Genomic DNA, 20,076 nt, shown 5'->3' on the forward strand with positions numbered 1-20,076 from the left:
TAGGAAAAGTTCCGCCTCCACGAGCCTAAAAGGCCACATTTCAAGTGCAAGCAGCTGTCAAAAATTTGGCAGTATAGTATTGCAGCCTGTGGGTGGGTGACTGCCTGCATACTTGCACTTGCATTCCAAGGAATGGGGTAGGGGCAACTGAACGCTGCAGTGGGACAAGGACGTGGACGGTGATTGTTGCAAGTTTGCAACGACAGGTGCATGGCATGAGGCATCTTCGCATGCGCCCAGGATCAATTATGATGGGCACACTTTTAGGCAGTGACCTGGGAGTCAGAAATGCTTCCAGAGGTCTTACTCATGCTATTCCCATGTATTTTCAGCACTATATGCATGTGTCTGAAGATGTGTCACACACCACATGGCCAGATAAGGTTGTAAAATGTTAAAATTACATTTCCTGGTGAATGAATTGGTCTTGGTTGAAAGCAATGCAAAAGAGCAAAAATGCATCAAAAACGCTACGTGTGAACATATCTCAAGGTGTGGAGTAGTATGTTTGTTTTTGGTTATTTATTTTGCCTTATATACAAGTCATTTCCCTCGAAAGGATGTTTCTTAACATATTTCCCAGGAAAATCCATTTTGGTTTCGTTTTTGTATGTTTTATTGTGAGTCCGTAAAAGTGGCGTAATACCTCTGACAACGTTGTTGACAGCAGTGTTCTGGGAATCAGAGATGCTTCTAGGGGTCTTCCCCATGCTGTTCCCATGTCATTTGAGCACTGTTTCCATCGATTTGGGCAATTTTTAGGCCCTCTGCAGACCGCCGGGAGGAGCCACCTGAAAAATGCTCGAGTTTCCCATAGACTTACATTGGGCTCGTTGCTCTGATCGAGCACCCGAGTATTCCAATTTGCTCGACCCGAGCAATGAGTACCCGAGCATTTTAGTGCTCGCTCATCACTATTTTTGAAAGTTAAAATGTCACTACCACCTTTAGTAACTGGATGGGCTTTACAAAAATTCTTTGCAATCTACTTTTTTTCCAAACATTTTAATGAACACTGAGGCATACCGTATTGTTCAGATTTCTCATCTTGCATATATTGATCTGGTATTTTGATATGGTGCTTTAAAGGTAATTAGCAACTAGTATTATCGGTTGTTGCTTCAAAATTACAATATCATGTTGAATAGGCTGCGGTAAATGAGAACTCTTTTGTATTCCAAAATGGCTCTTTGTTTCCCAACGTGTTTCAGTGCCAGTTCTTCTATTAACTGTTACATGTGTAAAAGTAAATACAATTACAAACATTATGACTAGTGTTGAGCCACCCCCGTAGTGTTCGGGTTCGGTTCGTCGAACACCGGGATGTTCGAGGAACTGTTCGTCGAACACCTTAGAACACCGTCGAACACTGTTAAAACCAATGGCAGGCAAACAAAAACACATAGAAACACATAGAAAACACTTTCAAAGGTGTCCAAAAGCAGACAAACTGCACAGAAGACACTCTCTTTAAAAAAGCCGGCCGGCAATTCAGCAGCGGCATACACCGGTACCCGACAATTTAGACAAGAAGGAATAGAGCATCACACATAGATTAGATAGATAGAAACATGTCAGTCACATATATAATAAATACAGTGACAGTGTTGGTTACTGTACTTGTCATTTAGTGTTAAAGGATTTATTAAAAAAAATATTAGTGTTTTCATGCATCGTCTCATTTAAAAAGCTGGCCGGCAGTTCTGCATTGGTACCCGACAATTTATAACAGAAAGAAAAGAGCATCACACATAGATTAGATAGATAGAAACATGTCAGTCACATATATAATAAGTACAGTGATAGTGTTGATTACTGCACTTGTCATTTAGTGTTAAAATAAAGGATTTATTAAAAAAAAAATTGGCGTAGGATTCTCCGTAATTTTAGTCTCTAGCGGAGGTTAAGCAGACGGCTGGGGCAGATGTTTGAAGCCTGGGAAGGGGGTAATACCCACGGAGCTTCCCAGGCTACTAATATCAGCCCCCAGCTGAATACCTAGCCTTTACTAGCTATTAAAATGGGGGACCCCAAAAAAAATGACGTAGGGTCCCCCCTATTTTAATAGCTAGCAAAGGCTAGGCAGACAGCTGGGGGCTGATATTAATATCCCAGGAAGGGTGCCATGAATATTGGCCCCCTCCCAGGCTAGAAACACCAGCCGTCAGCCGCCCCAGAAATGGCGCATCCATAGGATGCACCAATTCGGGCACTTAGCCTCGCTCTTCCCACTGCCCTGTAGCGGTGGCCGTGGGGTAATAGGGTTGGGGTTGATGTCAGCTTATAATGCCAGCTGACATCAAGCCCAGGTTAGTAATGGAGAGGCGTCTATAAGACACCCCCATTACTAACCCCATAGTAAAAGTTACAAAAAAACACAAACACCCAGAATAAAGTCCTTTAATTGAAATAAAGACACAATTCTTTATTGTTCTAAATTAAACCATACTTACCATCACGCCCATTCCAGCTGAAGCCAACGATCTCCTGCAATAAAAGTAAAATAATAAAGCAACATCATCCTTACCTTTCCATGGTTCCCACGACAGCTTCAGCTCTGCTACATTCACATGACGGGCTGGACTGCAGCAGAACGCTGCCATCCAGCATGCCATGCGGCAGACACTGAGAAGCGCAGGCATGCTTGCGCTTCTCAGTGTCTGGCTGTGACGGCATCCAGATGAGCCGAGTTCATGTCCAATGAACTCAGCTCACCTCATGCACGTCACTGACAGTGTGGGAAAATTCTCCTGCGCATGCGGTGAGTGCAGGAGAATTTTCCCACTCTGTCAGTGGCGTGCATGAGGTGAGCTCATGTCCAATGAACTCGGCTCACCTCATACACGTCACTGACAGCGTGGGAAAATTCTGCTGAATTGCCGGCTTTTCATGTTTCACTGTGAGCACTGTTCCCATCGATTTGGGCAACCACTGTAATGCCACAACCACCATGACTGTGGCATTACAGTGAGTGGCAGACAATCCCTGCATGATTGTTGCTCTAAATAGCGCCAGACATGCAGGACACGCTTTTGGTGCACGAACAGTTATCGAACATAACCTCGAACAGCCGAATTTTTTCCAAATCGTTTGCGTTCGTCGAACGACTCGAACACCGCCCAAAACAGCTCGAATTTGAGATTGGCGAACAGTTCTAGTCGAACACCGCTCATCTCTAATTATGACTTTTTGACCAATTTAGTGTATTGTGATCATACAAAAATCCAGCCTTTCACTATAGAATGTTCATAAGGATTCATTGGTAAAAAATATATATTTTGAAGATTATTTGACACTTTTCATAATTGTGTTTCACACAATAGTTGAGATAAATGATCCTCCAGCTTTTGTGTACGCATGTTCTTTACAATGTGAAGTATAAATTCAAGATAAGCTTAGATAAGTTTCTTAGACTAGATATGTCCCTTACAAGGTATCCTTTAAGATTGACTACACTGAAAAAAAAAGAAAAACATGACAAATAGTTCTGATAAGAATATTCCAGTGAGCATTCCAAGACTATCATAAGTATTACCTCAAGCCACCATAAAAAAAGGAGGTAAAGGTATAAAGTAGCACGCAGACGCATTTCTCCAGCTCCTCCTTCAGCTGAGATTTAATTTCAAAGATTTGTCTATTGCTACTTATGAGGAATAGGGGATAGATCTTGTTACTTGAAGTCTGATGGACTTCTAGCTTCATAAGTCACAATGAAGATGACTAATTCAGTAATGGACATGGAAATGGCCAACTATAGTGATGTACTTGATCCAACCTATACATCTCTGGAATTTGAAAATATGCAACTACTTTACAGTGGAGGTGGTAAGATGACTTTGCTCACACAGCGTACTATAGAATTTTTAAATATTTACTGATTTATGATGTTTTATAGTTTTTATTGGGTTGACTGAAGAATTTTACTTGTTATATTTAAACATGCAATGACTTGGCTGCTCAGTATGAAAATGATTTCAAATTACATAGCAATTTTAAATTGTATTTAATTCTATTTTATATATTATACAAAGTTATGACAAAGAGCGCAAGTGTGATAGCAACATAGGAAATAACCATATCAGTTTTCAAACAGATCCTTAGGAATCCTGATGGATCCCACAAATTTATAAAGGGACATCATGATTCCATCAGGGTTCTGGCTTTTTTCATAGCAAGAAAGTGCGACAGACTACATTATTCTTACTATCAAAAGCATTGGATTCATGCTGAAATAGAAAAAAGATGTGAACAATGTACAGTAGTAATAATAGAAATATCATTTCGTACTCCTATTGTTTATATTCTGCAGAGATTCTCATCACTTGTATCAGCCTTGACCGTAATGGGTTCACACTATGGCCGATTTCATAAGATATTAATTACCACCAGTAGGTTTTTGGAGTATAGAAAGAAATTTAGTGACTCTACAAACACAGGATGAACATTCAAACTTCACACAGTGGGTCAAGAATGCTGCCGGACAACAGAACTAATCATTGAGCCAATGTGAGATAAATTGTGAAAATACTACAGAAATTTGGCAAAAAGTTTGAAAATTTGGCAAGCTTCAATCTTTGAATTTTTATGCCCTTAAATCAGAGAGGTATGTCACACAAAATAGTTAATAAATAAAATTTCCCACATGTCTACTTTACATCAGCACATTTTTGGAACCAACATTTTTTCTTGTTAGAAAGTTATAAGGGTTAAAATTTGACCAGCAATTTCTCATTTTTCCAACAAAATTTACGAAACCATTTCTTTAGGGACCACATCACATTTGAAGTAACTTTGAGGGGCCTTTATGACAGAAAATACCCAAAAGTGACACTATTCTAAAAACTGCACCCAGCATGGTTCTCAAAACCACATTCAAGAAGTTTATTAACCCTTCATGTGCTTCACAGGGATTTTTGGAATGGGGAAGAAAACAATGAACATTTAACATTTTTTTCACAAAAATTTTACTTCAGACCCAACTTTTTTTAATTTTGCAAGGGTAGCAGGAAAAAATGTACCCCAAAATTTGTTGTGCTATTTCTCTAGAGCACACCATACCCCATATGAGGAGGAAAACCACTGTTTGGGCATACAACATAACTCGGAAGGGAAGGAGTGCCATTTGACTTCTTGAATGTAAAATTTGCTGGAATAATTAGCGGACATCATGTAGCGTTTGGAGAGCCCCTGAAGTGCTTAAACAGTGGAAATCCCCACAAGTGACACCATTTTGGAAACTAGACCCCTCAGTAAACGTATTTAGATGTGTGGTGAGCACCTTGAACCCCAAGGTGCTTCACAGAAGCTTTTAACATTGAGCCATAAAAATAAAATTTTTACATTTTTCCCTCAAAAATGTTTTTCAGCCCCAAATTTTGCATTTTCATAAGGATAACATGAGAAATTGCACCATACCATTTGTTGTACAATTTCTCCTGAGTAGTCTGATACCCAATATGTGGGGGAAAACTACTGTTTGGGTGCACGGCAGGGCTCGGAAGGGAAGGAGCGCCATTTGACTTTTTGAATGTAAAATTTGCTTGATTAGTTAGTGGACGTCATGTCGCATTTGGAGAGCCCCTGATGTGCCTAAACAATGGAAACCCCCACAAATGACCCCATTTTGGAAACCAGACCCCTCACTGAACTTATCTAGATGTGTGGTGAGGACTTTGAACACCCAAGTGTTTCACAAAAGTTCATAATGTAGAGCCGTGAAAATAAAAAATCACTTTTTTTTCCACAAAATGAAAAATGATCTTTTAGCTCTATTTTTTTATTTTAACAAGGGTAACAGGAGAAATTGTACCCCAAAAATTATTGTGCAATTTCTCCTGAGTATGCTGATACCCCGTATTGGGGGAAGACCATTGTTTGGGTGCACTTCAGGGCTTGGAAGGGAAGGAACACTGTTTGACTTTTTCAACGCAAAACTCACTGTAATTGACAGCGGACGCCATGTCGTGTTTGGAGAGCTCCTGATGTGCTTAAATAGTGGAAATTCCCCACAAATTACCCCATTTTGGAAACTAGACCCCTTAAGGAACTTATGTAGATGTGTGGTGAATACTTTGAATCTCAAAATGTTTCACAAACGTTTATAACGTAGAGCCGTGATAATATGAAAATCACTTTTTATCCACAAAAATTATATTTTTGCTCCATTTTTTTATTTTTACAAGGGTAACAGGTGAAAATGGACCCCAAAAATTGTTGTGTTGTGTGCGCTGACACATCACATGTGGGAGAAAACTACTGTTTAGGTGCATGTCAGGGCTCAGAAGAGAAGGAGTGACGTTTTGGAATGCAGACTTTGATGGAATGGTCTGCGGGCTTCATGTCATGTTTGCAGAGCTCCTGATGTGCCTAAACCGTGGAAATGCCCAAAAAGTGTCCCCTTTTTGGAAACTAAACCCCCAGTGAATTTATCTAGATGTGTGGTGAGCACGTTCAAGGTGCCAGAACAGCAGAATCCCCCCCAAGAGACCCAATTTTACAAACTACACCTCTTAATAAATTCATATAGGGCTGCATGAAGCATGTTGACACCACATGTGCATCACAGAATTTTACATCATTGGGTGGTGAACAAAGAATAATTACATTTTTACCACCAAAGTTTTGTTTTAGCCCCAGATTTTACATTTTCACACTGGGAAATGGGTAAAAATGACACCAAAATTTGTCACACAATTTTTGCTGAATGCAGAAATACCCCATATGTGGCTGTACAGTACTGCTTAGCCACACGGCGAGACTCCAGAGTGCTTTTTGCCTCCTGGAGCTCAGATTTTCCTAGAATAGTATGCAGACTCCATATACACAGCTCCTAAGTGCTAGAAGAGCAGAATCCCCCCTCAAGTGACCCCATTTTGGAAATTATACCCCTTTTGGAATTTATCTACAGGTGTGGTGAGAATTTTAACTACATTGGTGCTTTCCAGAAACAAGCAGCAGTGAATTCTGCTGAGTGAAAATTTCAAACTGCAATTGTAGTGACCAGTACATTATGGCCAGCTCGTGATTCTGGAGACATGCGCCCACAAATTAGGCAGGCTCTCACCGCTACAGAAATGTCAAACATGTGGATGCTAACTGCAGTTTAAGAACACTGTTGAGCTCAAAAGGGTTGTGGGCATTTGTATTTGGGAGCACAGAATTTGCTGAATTTCTTTTGAGGGGCAAGGACCATTTTGCTTTTCCAGAGCTTTTGTGCTACTAGTAATGTGGAAGCCTTCTATATTTCCATTAACAGATGACAGACCTGAGTGGGGACTTGCTTTTTTTGTGGATTGAGTTGATGCTTTCATTGTGATTCAAAATGTTATATAAAATGTTCCCATTTAACCTGTGCTCTACGTTGAGCACTGATATTGGGGTTTCCATTTAAATCTCTGAGTGACGTAATTCAGATGAAACCCCTGCAGGATCCATTCACTATAATGAGGCAGCAGAGTTCGGCCTCTTTCACATGTAAGTGTGTCCGGCATGTGTGGGGACAGTTTCCACACATATAGGAGACTGTTAAGGATCCAGGTGGTGGAACCTCTGTGCTGCGGTGCAAGGAGGGACCAGAGGGGCGTGACTAAGTATCTACTTGGCCTGACCAAGGTCGCACGGCGGCTCAGTTGACTCCGTGAACCAGGGAGGGACCGAGCAGAGGGACCAGGTGCCACTCTGGGACCGACCTTGTATGAGAGCAGATGACTCCCACGGGTCAGAAGGCAGGAACTGACCGGTACAGTGAAAGAGCATGGCAGGCAGGCTGACGGGTGGTCCAGGTAGTCAGGCAGGCTGATTCGGCTGATAGCCAGACAGGTGCTCCGGGTAGACAAGCTGGCGGGTACAACAGGTAACAGGCAGGTGCTTCCATGTAAGCAGGCAAGCGGGCACGGCAGGTTACAGGCAGGTGCTTCCAGGTAGGCAGGCAAGCGGGCACGGCAGGTAACAGGCAGGTGCTTCCAGGTAAGCAGGCTGGCGGGCACGGCAGGTAACAGGCAGGTGCTTCCAGGTAAGCAGGTGGGCAGAGCTAATAGACTGGCGGACTGGACTGCAGGCAAACTGTCGGGTTGGGAAGTAGTCAGACTGGCGGACTGGACTGAAGATCAGACTGGTGGACAGGACTGAATAGCAGAGGACCTGAGGGCTGAAGCAAAGTAAGTATCACAGAGCAACAACCTTGCACGGGCACCTCCATATTGGAGGAGGTGCCTTTTATAGAGAAAGTCCTCCGGCCATTGGCCGGGGACTTTTTAGGATGGTGTGCACGGCCCCTTTAAGAGGGAGGGAGCGCGCGCCCTAAGCACAGAGCCAGGGAAGCTGCGTGTACCAGCAGCCGCAGCAGGGAGGCCAGAAGATGCTGGAGCAGGACCGCAGCGGTAAGGGGGACGGTGTCTCTGCCTGGCAGGGGGCAGAGACGTCGATGCTACAGAGACACATACACATGCAGACCCATTCAAATGAATGGGTCTGTGCACATGTCAGTATGTTTCCATGGACCGTGTGTCTGTAGGCAAAACACGTTGACGTGTCCATTTTTTTCGTGCTGCACGGGCCGCAAAACATACCACACTGATGACACATGAATGACATCCGTGTGTCATCAGTGTGACACGTACCGGCTCCTGGGAATCAGTGTACAGTTAGCGCTTGCTCTGCGATCAGAATGAGCAAGGGACAATGATGAGAGTAGTATTCTGCTCCCGCTGTGTCCTTGTGTAAAAATAAGAATAAAATAAAAAAATCCTTATACTTACCTGTCCGAAGATGTCCCCCACTGTAATCCACCTGACCGCTCACGCACAGTAGCTGGGGAGAACGACTCGCTCCAGCGAGCGAGCCCCAGAGCTGAGCTGAGCTCAGTGAGTGACAGGGCACCGCTCACTGAGAGCAGCTCTGGAGCGAGTCTTTCTACCAGGCTCCTAGGCATACGGGCATCACACTGTTGCCACCCGTATGCCACACAGGTGCACATGGACACACGGATATCTCTGGTACTGGATTTTCAGGTACCGGAAATATCAGAATGTGTGAAACTGGCCTTACTCTGGATTCCGTCTGTCCTCTGTTTAGCTGTGTCCTTTTTCTCAGAGGTTCACAAAACTGTGGCCGGCGACACTTTTATGCATGCCTAATAAAAAGACGGATACTGTGGAATCACAGGCCAGACGGCATAAATGTATTTGAATCACATATTTTACAGATTTACACAGAAACCCCGATGTAAGCGCTCAGAGCAGAGTGCTTTATAAATGTGAGCCGAGTCTTACTGCGATCTTTGGGAAGCAAAATGAACAAATCAGCAGCAGGTGAAGAATTGGTTTTATTTATTTTTTACACCGTTGCTCATGCGTTATAAGTGATTAGACAACTTTATTCTTCAGGTTGGTGCAATTGCAGCCATACAAGATTTATATTGGGTTTTTATATTTGCAGCTGTCACACACTAAAAAATGTTTTTTTTGTTGCAAAGACTAGTTTTTGCGTCGCCATATTTTGAGAGCTATAATCTGTCCATATTTCGGCCGATGGAGTCATGTAAGGGCTTTTTTTTTGCGGGACAAGTTGATTATTTTATTGGTACCATTTTGGTGCGCGTGGCATTTTTTGATTGCTTTCTATTCTGATTTTTGGGAGGCAGAATAAACAAAAAACAACGATTCAGGAACTGTCTCTTTTTTTTTTTTTTTAATGCCGTTCCGTGTGTGGTGAAATTGATAAGGCAGCATTATTCTTCTGGTCAGTACATTTACAGCGATATTACATTTATATAGTTTTTTTTATTTTTTGGTGCTTTTACACAATAAAAACTATTTTCTAGAAAAAATTTTTTTTTTTGCATCGCTTTATTCTGAGAGCTATAACTTTTTTTATTTTCAGCTGATAGAGCTTAATAGCAGCTAGTTTTTTTGCAGGACAAGATGACACTTTCAGCGGTACCAGTTTTATTTAGATTGTTTTGATTGTGTTTTATTCCACTTTTTGTTCAGCAGTATGATGATAAAGCATCGTTTTTTGCTTAGAGTTTTTTTTTTTTACCTAGTTCACTAAAGGGGTTAACTAGTTGGACATTTTTATATGTCAGCTCATTCTGGATGCAGTGATACCAAATATGTCTACAATATATATGTATATTTTTTATTATTATAATTTTTTTTTTGTTTTACAACCTTTTTTTTTACTCTGTCACTTAGTCCCACTATGGGACTTTCACTTTCTGCAGTATGATCACAGTTATAACGTATAGCAATGCAGGATCACTGCTATACCTTATAAACTGTCAGCCCTGCAGACACGAGATAGTTTGATCATGCACTGCTCGTGATCAAACTATCTTGCTAGTGCCTGATGACCCGGATGTCGTCATGGTGACATTGAGTCACCATGGCAACGATTGGGACCCCATGATGATACCGCGGTGTCTCCGATCCAAGAGCAAAGTGGCTTTTGTCCCTCTGCTCGCTCACTAAATGCTGCTATCGCAGCGATCGCAACATTTAAGGGGTTAAAGTGCCGGGTGTCAGCTGATTCTGTGCAGGCGCGATCGCTGAGACGTAATAATACGTACCAGGGCACAGGGACGTGTTATTACAGCTCAAGTCAGAAAGGGGTTAAGGATAAGTAAGTGGCCTCTGCATTGCAAAAGTCAGTAGTCTCCATATCAAGAGCAAATTATAATTTCTAAAATTTGGCAAAGTTACAAAGTCAAATATAATTGTTAACAGAGATTTATTATTTTATACAAGAATTATGCTGCAGTTTTTTTTATTGGTCCTAAGTAAAAAAAAAAATGAGATAAAGAAGTGTCATTATAGCTTTCTGGACCAAGGCCAAAATAAATCATTAACTTACTTAGTTTTATTACAACACTGTATCTACTTGATAACTTTTTATAGGCAAGCTTAGTAGTTATTTTCCTGTTATTTATTTTAAATACATTAAAAATAATAATTTTTCGTTGTCATTTCATGCCAAATTAGTACTGTGTACTTCTGTGCTTCACATATCAATTGAATATTAGTTTACAATTTATTTCCATGATTTTCAAGGTCATTTACAAGCAAGGCCTTGTTCCACTTATGTGATCTTCCAGCTTTTTTTGTTTCCTCCAATGTGACACAAAAATGCCAGAGGAAACTGTTTTGGGAACTGATCCCATCTGTTACCTTGCTGGATTCGTTTTTTTTTTTTTTGCAGGATTAAAAAGTGCAAAATGCAGTGACTTCTGATCCGGCTGTAGATACTGGACCGGTGCACAAAGTGAACAACTTTGTATAAACTGTGTCTGGCTCACTCTAAGCTACATTCATACATTTGTTTCCTTTTTTTACATTTATCAAAAACTGACCATTTTCCTCCCATGTAATTTTTCTTGCCTTCACTTTGCATCTTTTTTTTTCTCATCAGTTTTTCAAAACTGAAGGAGGTAAAGTGACTTTTATTTCCCATTGACTCTCGGGAAGAAAAACATGGAAAACTGATGGAAAATGGATGTTTTTTCATTTTCATCTGGTTTTGACATATCCCCAAAACCTTTAAAGGCTGAGTCTGATCGGAAAAAAACAGAAGAGCATAGGACATGCACTGAGCTTACCAAAGTATTCACACAGATTAGTGAGAAAAAAAGAAATAGATCTGTGCATTAATAGTTCCATTAAACTCCATAGGTCAATGTGCAGTCGGTTTAAAAAAATGACAACATACAGATGAAAAAATGTATGTGGGAATTAGAGATTGGATGATCTGAAAAAATTCGAAATGTCAAAATTTCCTCGAAAATTCCATTTGCAGAGAAGTTATTCTTAACTAATTGAATGTCTGCAAAGTAAACATTAAATGTAAAAATGAAAAAAATACTTATGCTTACTTTACCGCTCATTTTTCTTGCCCGTCTGCACCGTCACCAATCCGGTCCTTGGCACATCTTCTTATCACAGCCGCCAAGTGCTGAATACCTGGACTTCTTAAGCTGAAGACACCCGGACTCCAGTTTCTGATGAGATCCAGGATGTTTCTGCACAAGCACGAGTAAGGACACAATTCATATGCAGAAACACCACAAGCCTCATCAGAATTGGAAGTCAGGGCCACAGAATAGATTACAAAAAGGTCAAATTTTGGCAGATGCTAATTTTTGTAATATTCAAGTAAAATTCAGTTTCACTCCAATATATTTTGCTCATCTCTAGTGTGAATCTACCCTTAAAAAAACTGCTCAGACTCATCTAATATATGGAACCCCAAGTCAGACATTCATATGAAAATATAAGCAAACCAGTGATGTTAAAATCAAACAGTTTGCAGTCAGAGCATTTTTAATGTTTTTTTAGACATTTTGTAAATGTTATTGTTCAGTTTCAGATAATCCCTAGAAGCACTGAAAACACTTCTTATGATGGATTGTTCAATGTGATTTTTATGCTAATTTACCTAAAAAATCATTTTAAATAACTACATGAACCCATTAAAATGTTAACATCATGCTCATCCTGAGTCAAGTGCATGAGGCATTAAAAGGTAATGCGTAAAACATTTTTTTCAACAATTAAAAAAATGTAAAGAATTAATGTTTTAATTAAAAAAATGAAATAATAATATAACATGAAAAATATTTTAAAAGTTTGATATTTTTAATTAAATACTTGGGGAAGCAGCTGCTTACATTTGTTATGAAAATCTAGTGTATTGCCAGCTTGCATTACAACTGCAGTAAATGTGGGCAGGTTCTTCTTCAATGTGTTTGTTGTCACTCCTCCCCTTCTGGGCATTTGCAAAAGGATAAGGGAGATGAAGTTTAGGATTACAGGATAAAGACATTTGGTTGATGACTGCAATGTGAAACTAACATGTGGACAGTGTCACTAGCAGCACTGAGTCTGGCTTTCCTGTTAATTGAGATGAAAATTTAAATGGTGCACCTCCCCGCAGTGCAATATCAACATGCAATGTTCACATCCACGTTGTGGATGAGTGCAAGAACTGCCTTTACATTGCATGCATTATTCTGGTCTGTAAAGCGGGCTGAAGTAATGCATTCTGCCATTTTTTTACCCACACAGACCATCAGTCCATTTGGAAAATTGCCCAAATGCACTGACCTTCTAGCCACAATGGGTATGTTGAAATAGTTTTGACAATATTCAGACTATGTTTGTGTTAAAGAGCTTGAAGGGGGTTGGATAAAAACAAAATATTTGCTAATTTTTACTTTATTACTAAGGGAAAAAGAAATCCAAAACTACAGGGCCCTGTATGAAAAAGTGATGGCCCCCTAAACCTAATAACTGGTCGGGCCACTGTTAGCAGCAACAACTGCAATCAAGCATTTGCGATAGCTGGCAATGAGTCTTTTACAATGCTCTGGAGGAATTTTGGCCCACTCATCTATGCAAAATTGTTGTAATTCAGACACACTGAAGGGTTCCTGAGCATGAACTTCTTTTTTAAGGTCATGCCACAGCATCTCAATCGGATTAAGGTCAGGACTTTGACTAGGCCACTCCAAAGTCTTAATTTTATTTTTAAGACATTCTTAAACCATTCAGAGGTGGACTTGCTGGTGTGTTTTGGATTATTGTTCTGCTGCAAAACCCAAGTGCGCTTCAGCTTGAGGTCACGAACAGATGGCCAGACATTCTCCTTCAGGATTTTTTGGTAGACAGCAGAATTCATGGTTCCATTTACCACAGCAAGTCTTCCAGGTCCTGAAGCAGCAAATCAGCCCCAGACCATCACACTACCACTACCATATTTTACTGTTGGTATGATGTTCCTTTTCTGAAATGCTGTTACTTCAACGCCAGATGTAATAATGGGACATACACCTTCCAAACAGTTCAACTTTTGTTTCGTCAGTCCACAGAGTATTCTCCCAAAAGTCTTGGTGATCATCAAGATGTTTTCTGGCAAAACTGAGACGAGCCTTTATGTTCTTATTGCTCAGCAGTGGTTTTCGCCTTGGAACTCTGTCATGCATGCCATTTTTGCCCAGTCTCTTTCTTATGGTGGAGTCATGAACACTGACCTTAACTGAGGCAAATGAGGCCTGCAGTTCTTTGGATGTTGTTGTGGGGTCTTTTGTGACCTCTTGGATGAGTCTGCGCTGCACTCTTGGGGTAATTTTGGTTGGCGGTCCACTCCTGGGAAGGTTCACCACTGTTCCATGTTTTTGCCAATTTGTGGATAATGGCTCTCACTGTGGTTCACTGGAGTCCCAAAGCTTTAGAAATGTCTTTATAACCTTTTCCAGACTCATAGATCTCAATTAGTTTGTTTCTCATTTGTTCCCGAATTTCTTTGGATTGCAGCATGATGTCTAGCTTTTAAGGATCTTTTGGTCTACTTCACTTTGTCAGGCAGGTCCTGGCAAAGTGATGTGATTTCTTGATTAATAACATGTGTGGCAGTAAATCAGGCCTGTGTGTAGCTAGGGAAATAGAACTCAGCTTCCCAGCGATATGATAAACCACAGTTAGGCTAAGTGCCCACAATACAGAAATGATCCGGATTTTTCCTGAGCGTTTCTGCATCTCCCTGGCAGAAAAAACGCATATGGATTTTACATGTGTTTTTCCTGCCAGGGACAAGCGTAAGTGAAGCGTTTTGATCATGCGATTTCGCATGCAGGTTGTCAAGCGCTTTCCAAGCGATTTTAGCATCACTTGGAAAGTGCTTGACAACTTGGTCACACTATATAAATCCATGCAACTGGCATGGATTTATATAGTGTGACCGTAAAAGAATGGTAAAAAAGAAAAAATAAATATTATACTTACCTTCTGATGGCCCCCGGTCTCCTTATCCGATGCGTCCGGTCTTCCTGGTGTCTCGCGGTTGTGTAAAAGGACCTGCGATGACATCATTTAGTCATGTGACGGGTCACGCAATCGTCGACGTCAGCGGTTGCGTGACCTGTCACATGACTAAATGACGTCTTGACAGGCCATTTTAGACCATTGCGAGCTGCCGGGGAGCAAGGATGGATCGTTATGGAGACCGGGGGACATCAAGGTAAGGTAAGTATAATGCATATTTTTTATTTTAATTCTTTTTTTTTACAGGTACTATGGTAACCGGGTCTAGAGGAGAGTCTCCTCTTCTCCAAACCCGGGTACCATCCGCACATTGAATCGCTTAAAATCCGCATGTGCACATGTAGTCATGTGGATATTATGCGATTCAATGCAAGTCAATGGCGGCGAAAACACCGCAATTACGCAAAAGAATTGGTAGTGCTGCACAGCACATGCGGATTATCATTGGGGAACATAGCAGACCTTCTACCAAGTGTTTTTTATGCGTTTCTGCAGCGGAATTGCCACTGCGGAAATGCTTTAAAAACTTATAGTGGGCACACAGCCTTAATTTATGTTTTGGGGTGGGCAATCACTTTTTTACACAGGTCCTTGTAGGTTTGGATTTATTTTTCCCTTAATAATAAAGACCTTCATTTAAAAACTTCATATTGTGTTTAATTGTATTATTTATGTCTAATATCTAAATTACCTCATTGATAGTAGCCAAAAGTGTGTAAGTTTGGATGTTTTTGCACGTGGTCTCATACTCGATACTGAATAAATCAATTTTTTTTTAAATTTTGCTTCTATGGTCATGAATATATTCCAGATCATTAACATTAACATGCCTTTCAATTCTGTAATTTCCATAATTTAAGTGCATACCTTTTCCTTTTTGGAGCTTCAATTTCCATGTTGAGGAGTGTAGATTTGTAACAACAAACTAAAAATACTACTCTACAACAAAGCTGAAAACCGTACAAAACGTAGAGCTCAGCATTTACTACTCTCACATCCTTACAAGATAATCCTCTGAGCTAATTATTACTTTAGACTCTAGTCTGATAATTCTTATCTACATTCATACATTGTAGCCTTGGGGAAGAAATATAAGTCAAGAAAGGATCTTGTACATGTTTTTACATGTTTGTTTTTGGCACTTTGCCTATAATGTAAGAACGCAGCCATAATGACTTATTTACTTTGTCAGTCACTCTCAGAGTCAGTCTTGCACAAATAGATCGCTCCATGCTGCACACACAACATTACACAGTGAAGTCATGCTTACAATTATGAACATTATTCACACAACTGAATTAGCACCTCATTCTGTACTACATGGGATTTTACAGCAACTTGCCAAAGAGGGAAACATTGGTAAACACTTGAATAAAATCTTTTAGCTGTTCCGTGTCTGTTTCTGTTCTGCTTCTGTAGCAGGTGATGCAACCTCATGCTGCTGTTGAAGATTCACCTCCTAAAACCATTACTAAATGTATAGACTTTTATTTTTATGTTTTACGCTTATATAGGAAATCATGTAAGAGTATGTGCATACGGTGTCATTCAGATGCCAGCGTAACCGGCAAGTTTTCCCAGATGAACCAGCTGGAGGTCGTTTTCCTCAGGTGGCTTTGTCGATGGCCTTACCGTCATTCTTGAGTTGGCTGCACTGCCGGTGTCTTTCACTCTACTTTAAGTACAGAAAGCAGATAGCTTCCTAGTGGAAACCACCCGAAGATTGAGCATGTCAATTCTTTTAGCCACTCCAGGGTTTCCAAACCCTGAAACAGTCAAAAGAAGTGACATGAGATGGAAAGTGCATAAGTACAGTATGTCACATTGACTTTGCTGTGCACTATGTTTATGTTATGGAGCTTTTTTTTAGGCAGATTCCAGGTGAAATTCAGATGCAATGTGCACATACCCTAAGCTTAGGGCGTCACTAGTTTTAATTTTTCAGGATATACACAATAATGTTCCCTCTTACTGACAGCATTCTGATGTAAATTGAAACAATGGACCTGATTGATGTCACCGAATAACACCCTCTAGAGTACTTTAAATTCCAATTTTATTTATACACATAACACAGCGAAGATCATTAATAATACAGCGAACAACCATAAGCTTACGTGTTTCGGGTTAGCAACCCTTATTCAAAGCTATGAATATGGGTTGCTAACCCAAAATGTGTAAGCTTATGGATCCTTAATCTTTATAATCTTTTTTTTTAAATTTCACAGCAAAAGTTATGTTTTACCATTTTCTTACTGAAGCTGGAGCTCAGTCCTCATGGACCCTTCTTCTATAGCAGGAACATCCCACAAAACCAGCTCTGACCCTGTGTAGCCATCAGATCACTCATATCCTTATATTTTCCTTTTTTTTGCTTTAATCACATCAACTTGATATCAAGAACTTAGAGTATTAAATCTCAACACAATTAGACAGCCAATGCAAGGCACTTCACGTGTCAGTGATCTTATTGTTATGTCTGATTGATCTACATTAAAGGGGTATTCCCATCTCCAAGATCCTATCCCAATATGTAGTAGGTGTAATAATAATAATATTAGCAAATACCTCCAATTAAAAATATAGTATAGTTTTTCTGCTTTGCTGTCTCTTTCCTCATGTGCAGGCATTGCAGGACCTTAGGTATCCATGGCTACGTCCACTGATAAAGTGACAGTTAGTTAGCTAGTGGTCGCAACCATGGATACCTAAGGTCCTGCAATGCCTGTGCATGAGGAAACAGACAGCGAATCAAAAAAACTATACTACATTTCTAATTGGAGGCATTTGCTAATATTATTATTATTATTACACCTAGTATACATTGGGATAGGATCTTGGAGATGGGAATACCCCTTTAAGCTTTACTTAAAGAGGACCTGTTACCAGTTCAAGAGAGTCCAGTTTTTGTTGTTTTATTCCTAATGCTCCCCTGAGAAAGCTATGTTTTTTTAAGTCCTCCATGTAATTTCAGAGATATAAACCTTTTTATTTAGTGCTAATTTTTTGATGTTTATTAAGGGGCCGCCGCTTACAGGATACTTTACTCTGGGACATGTCTTTATGCTGCTCTGGAAAATTACCCTGTGAGCCACGCCCTCTTGGTAATGACAATAAAAATTAGCACTGAGTGAAAAGGCCTATATCTCTGGAACTGTATGATGATGGATTAAAAAAACATACTCAGGGAAGCAGCAGGTACCAAGTAAGAGCACAAACTAGATACTTTTGGCCTGGAGGTAGGTAGTCTCATTCATGAATAACCCTAATGCAATCCCTGTAAGGTTCATTGGGCCCGAACTGGAAATCTGTATGCCTCCATTTTTACAAGACAGTTTATTCTGAAATATTTTGTAATAGTGCATGAAAACCAAAAATTATAGAATACAGTGTCATATAATCTCCTAAAAGCATTGATTGTAGGCAAAGTATGGAGCCTCATAGAGGGACCATACTGAAACACTTCCACTGCAGAATAAGCCATATTGTCTATTTCAGGCTTTCCATACTACGTGATTTATTTCTACACTAATATCTACATTTTACAGGTTTTATTCTGCTTTATAACATTTTAGAAGAGCATAAAATTACTTTAAATTCTGTTTTTGCAAGTGGTCATTGTCACATCACATCAGATTAGCTGAAATATTCAAATGCATCCAAGTAATCTACATTTATGAAAAGTTTAAAGCCCTTATAATGCTTCTCTTTCATTACACCTTGTTCAGCTTTAGTAGACTGATTACTTAATGGAAGTGCAATTTTTCTGGTATAATTGTTTTACACTTAGTTCACATTTCTATACTGTGCTAAGTGAGGCATTTCTGTCACTAGAAACATAACTAGGAATGAGAATCATATGGAAATCTATGTTTGGAATCACATGAATGACAGTGTCACGTTTCATCATTAGAAAGCAGTGATATTTGGAGGAGGACACAAGAAGAAAAAGGACTCCTGGTCAAGAACGCTACATGGACCCTTTGCTGTCTAGTAATTTTTTTATAGAGTTTATGTTTTTCTAACAAATATTGAAAGCTATTGTGAGCTATAAAATTAATTATCTCAGGCCCTACTGTACTTGCCGTCTAATCCTAAAAAGTTGGACTGTATCAACCATTCGTTGGCCAGGAACCATCTCAAGGTTCAACACAAGTGTTGGTGGCATGCACACCATATTAACACAGCTGTGGTTGGGATTGAAGAATTGTCATTCAAGTGGCTGATGTAACTCTATGAACAATGCCTAAGTGGGTCATGCAGAGGTAGGGGTAACAATCCTTAGTCACAAAGGGGCAAAACTCTGAGTAAGAGTGATCAGTTACTGTTGGTGCCTTCTCAACTCCTGATAGATTTGTGGTTAACACCGCTGGAGTCCCAGCAAGAGACTATTGATAGCTCTGCAATTTTTCGTTCTTCTTTTCGAATGCTAGTTTCCCACTACTTTTGAGTTTATCTATAAAGCCTGTGTACCATGAAAAAACAAATGCAGATATCATAGTAACGCATTGTATTATATGGACTCCATATTATAAATTTGTAGAACACAGAAGCTCTCTCTCACTTGGGCAGCTCTTCTTAACCCTTCAAGTGAATAAGTGGCCACTAATTGACTAGAGTGGTCATGTTATGTCTTCCACAGAAGGGGAAGCTAAGAGTATGGTAGAGATTTGAATTGAAGTGAATATGTATATTTTTTTTGTAAAATACACACTAGAACAAGATTCATAAAAACGGCAGATGTACATTTATATAGCGTCATCATATTCCACAGTGCTTTACCAACACTTCCATCACTGTACCCCACTGGTGGATTCAGAGTAAATTCCCTATCATCTTTAGCATGTGGAAGGAAACCCACACAATCTCCTTGCTGATGTTGTTCTTGTTGGGAACTGAACCAAGGACCACAGTTCTGTAAGGCAACAGTGTTAACCACAGAGTTACCATGTTGTCCAAGCATCTGGTTCCCATAGTTGGTGTGCTTCTCTATAGCACCACTATACTCTAGTCTCTCCTTTGTGTGATCCTGGTGTTAGAGTTCTTCATATTATGAGATTTTATTTAAACGCTATAACCAAGAATATCAGCTAATGTAATGTGAAAAAAACATCTTCGTCTTACATTTTTCTTAGGTTTCATGTTTAGTATTGTGTATTTACATTGATAAAAATCACATTCAAACTATTCCTCCTGTTCATTGAGACTTGTCAGTCTTTCTGCTGTACTGGCATTCTGGTGCTGTATTGCTCAATCACCTTGC

The 20,076-nt window shown here is 40.0% G+C and overlaps 1 protein-coding gene across 8 annotated transcripts in view; it reads left to right on the plus strand.

Annotated features, from left to right (window-relative positions):
- The window catches only part of HNF4G (hepatocyte nuclear factor 4 gamma), a 165,495-nt gene that overhangs the window by 108,592 nt on the left and 36,827 nt on the right, over positions 1 to 20,076 (plus strand). Inside the window, exon 1 of one of the 8 annotated variants that reach the window (XM_073679460.1) lies at positions 3,534 to 3,825. The exons of 3 other annotated variants lie outside the window; for them this stretch is intronic. In XM_073679460.1, the coding sequence (XP_073535561.1) occupies positions 3,711 to 3,825 (115 nt within the window). In that variant the 5' untranslated portion in view covers positions 3,534 to 3,710. Of the gene's footprint in view, positions 1 to 3,533; positions 3,826 to 9,714; positions 9,739 to 12,367; positions 12,517 to 20,076 lie in introns of those variants that run through there. 4 more of the 8 variants (XM_073679459.1, XM_073679458.1, XM_073679466.1 and 1 more) reach the window with 4 other exon arrangements.

The sequence above is a fragment of the Phyllobates terribilis genome, unplaced genomic scaffold, assembly GCF_046119375.1.
Source record: "Phyllobates terribilis strain yellow unplaced genomic scaffold, ASM4611937v1 Scaffold_4__5_contigs__length_816908805, whole genome shotgun sequence".
Taxonomy (NCBI): domain Eukaryota; kingdom Metazoa; phylum Chordata; class Amphibia; order Anura; family Dendrobatidae; genus Phyllobates; species Phyllobates terribilis.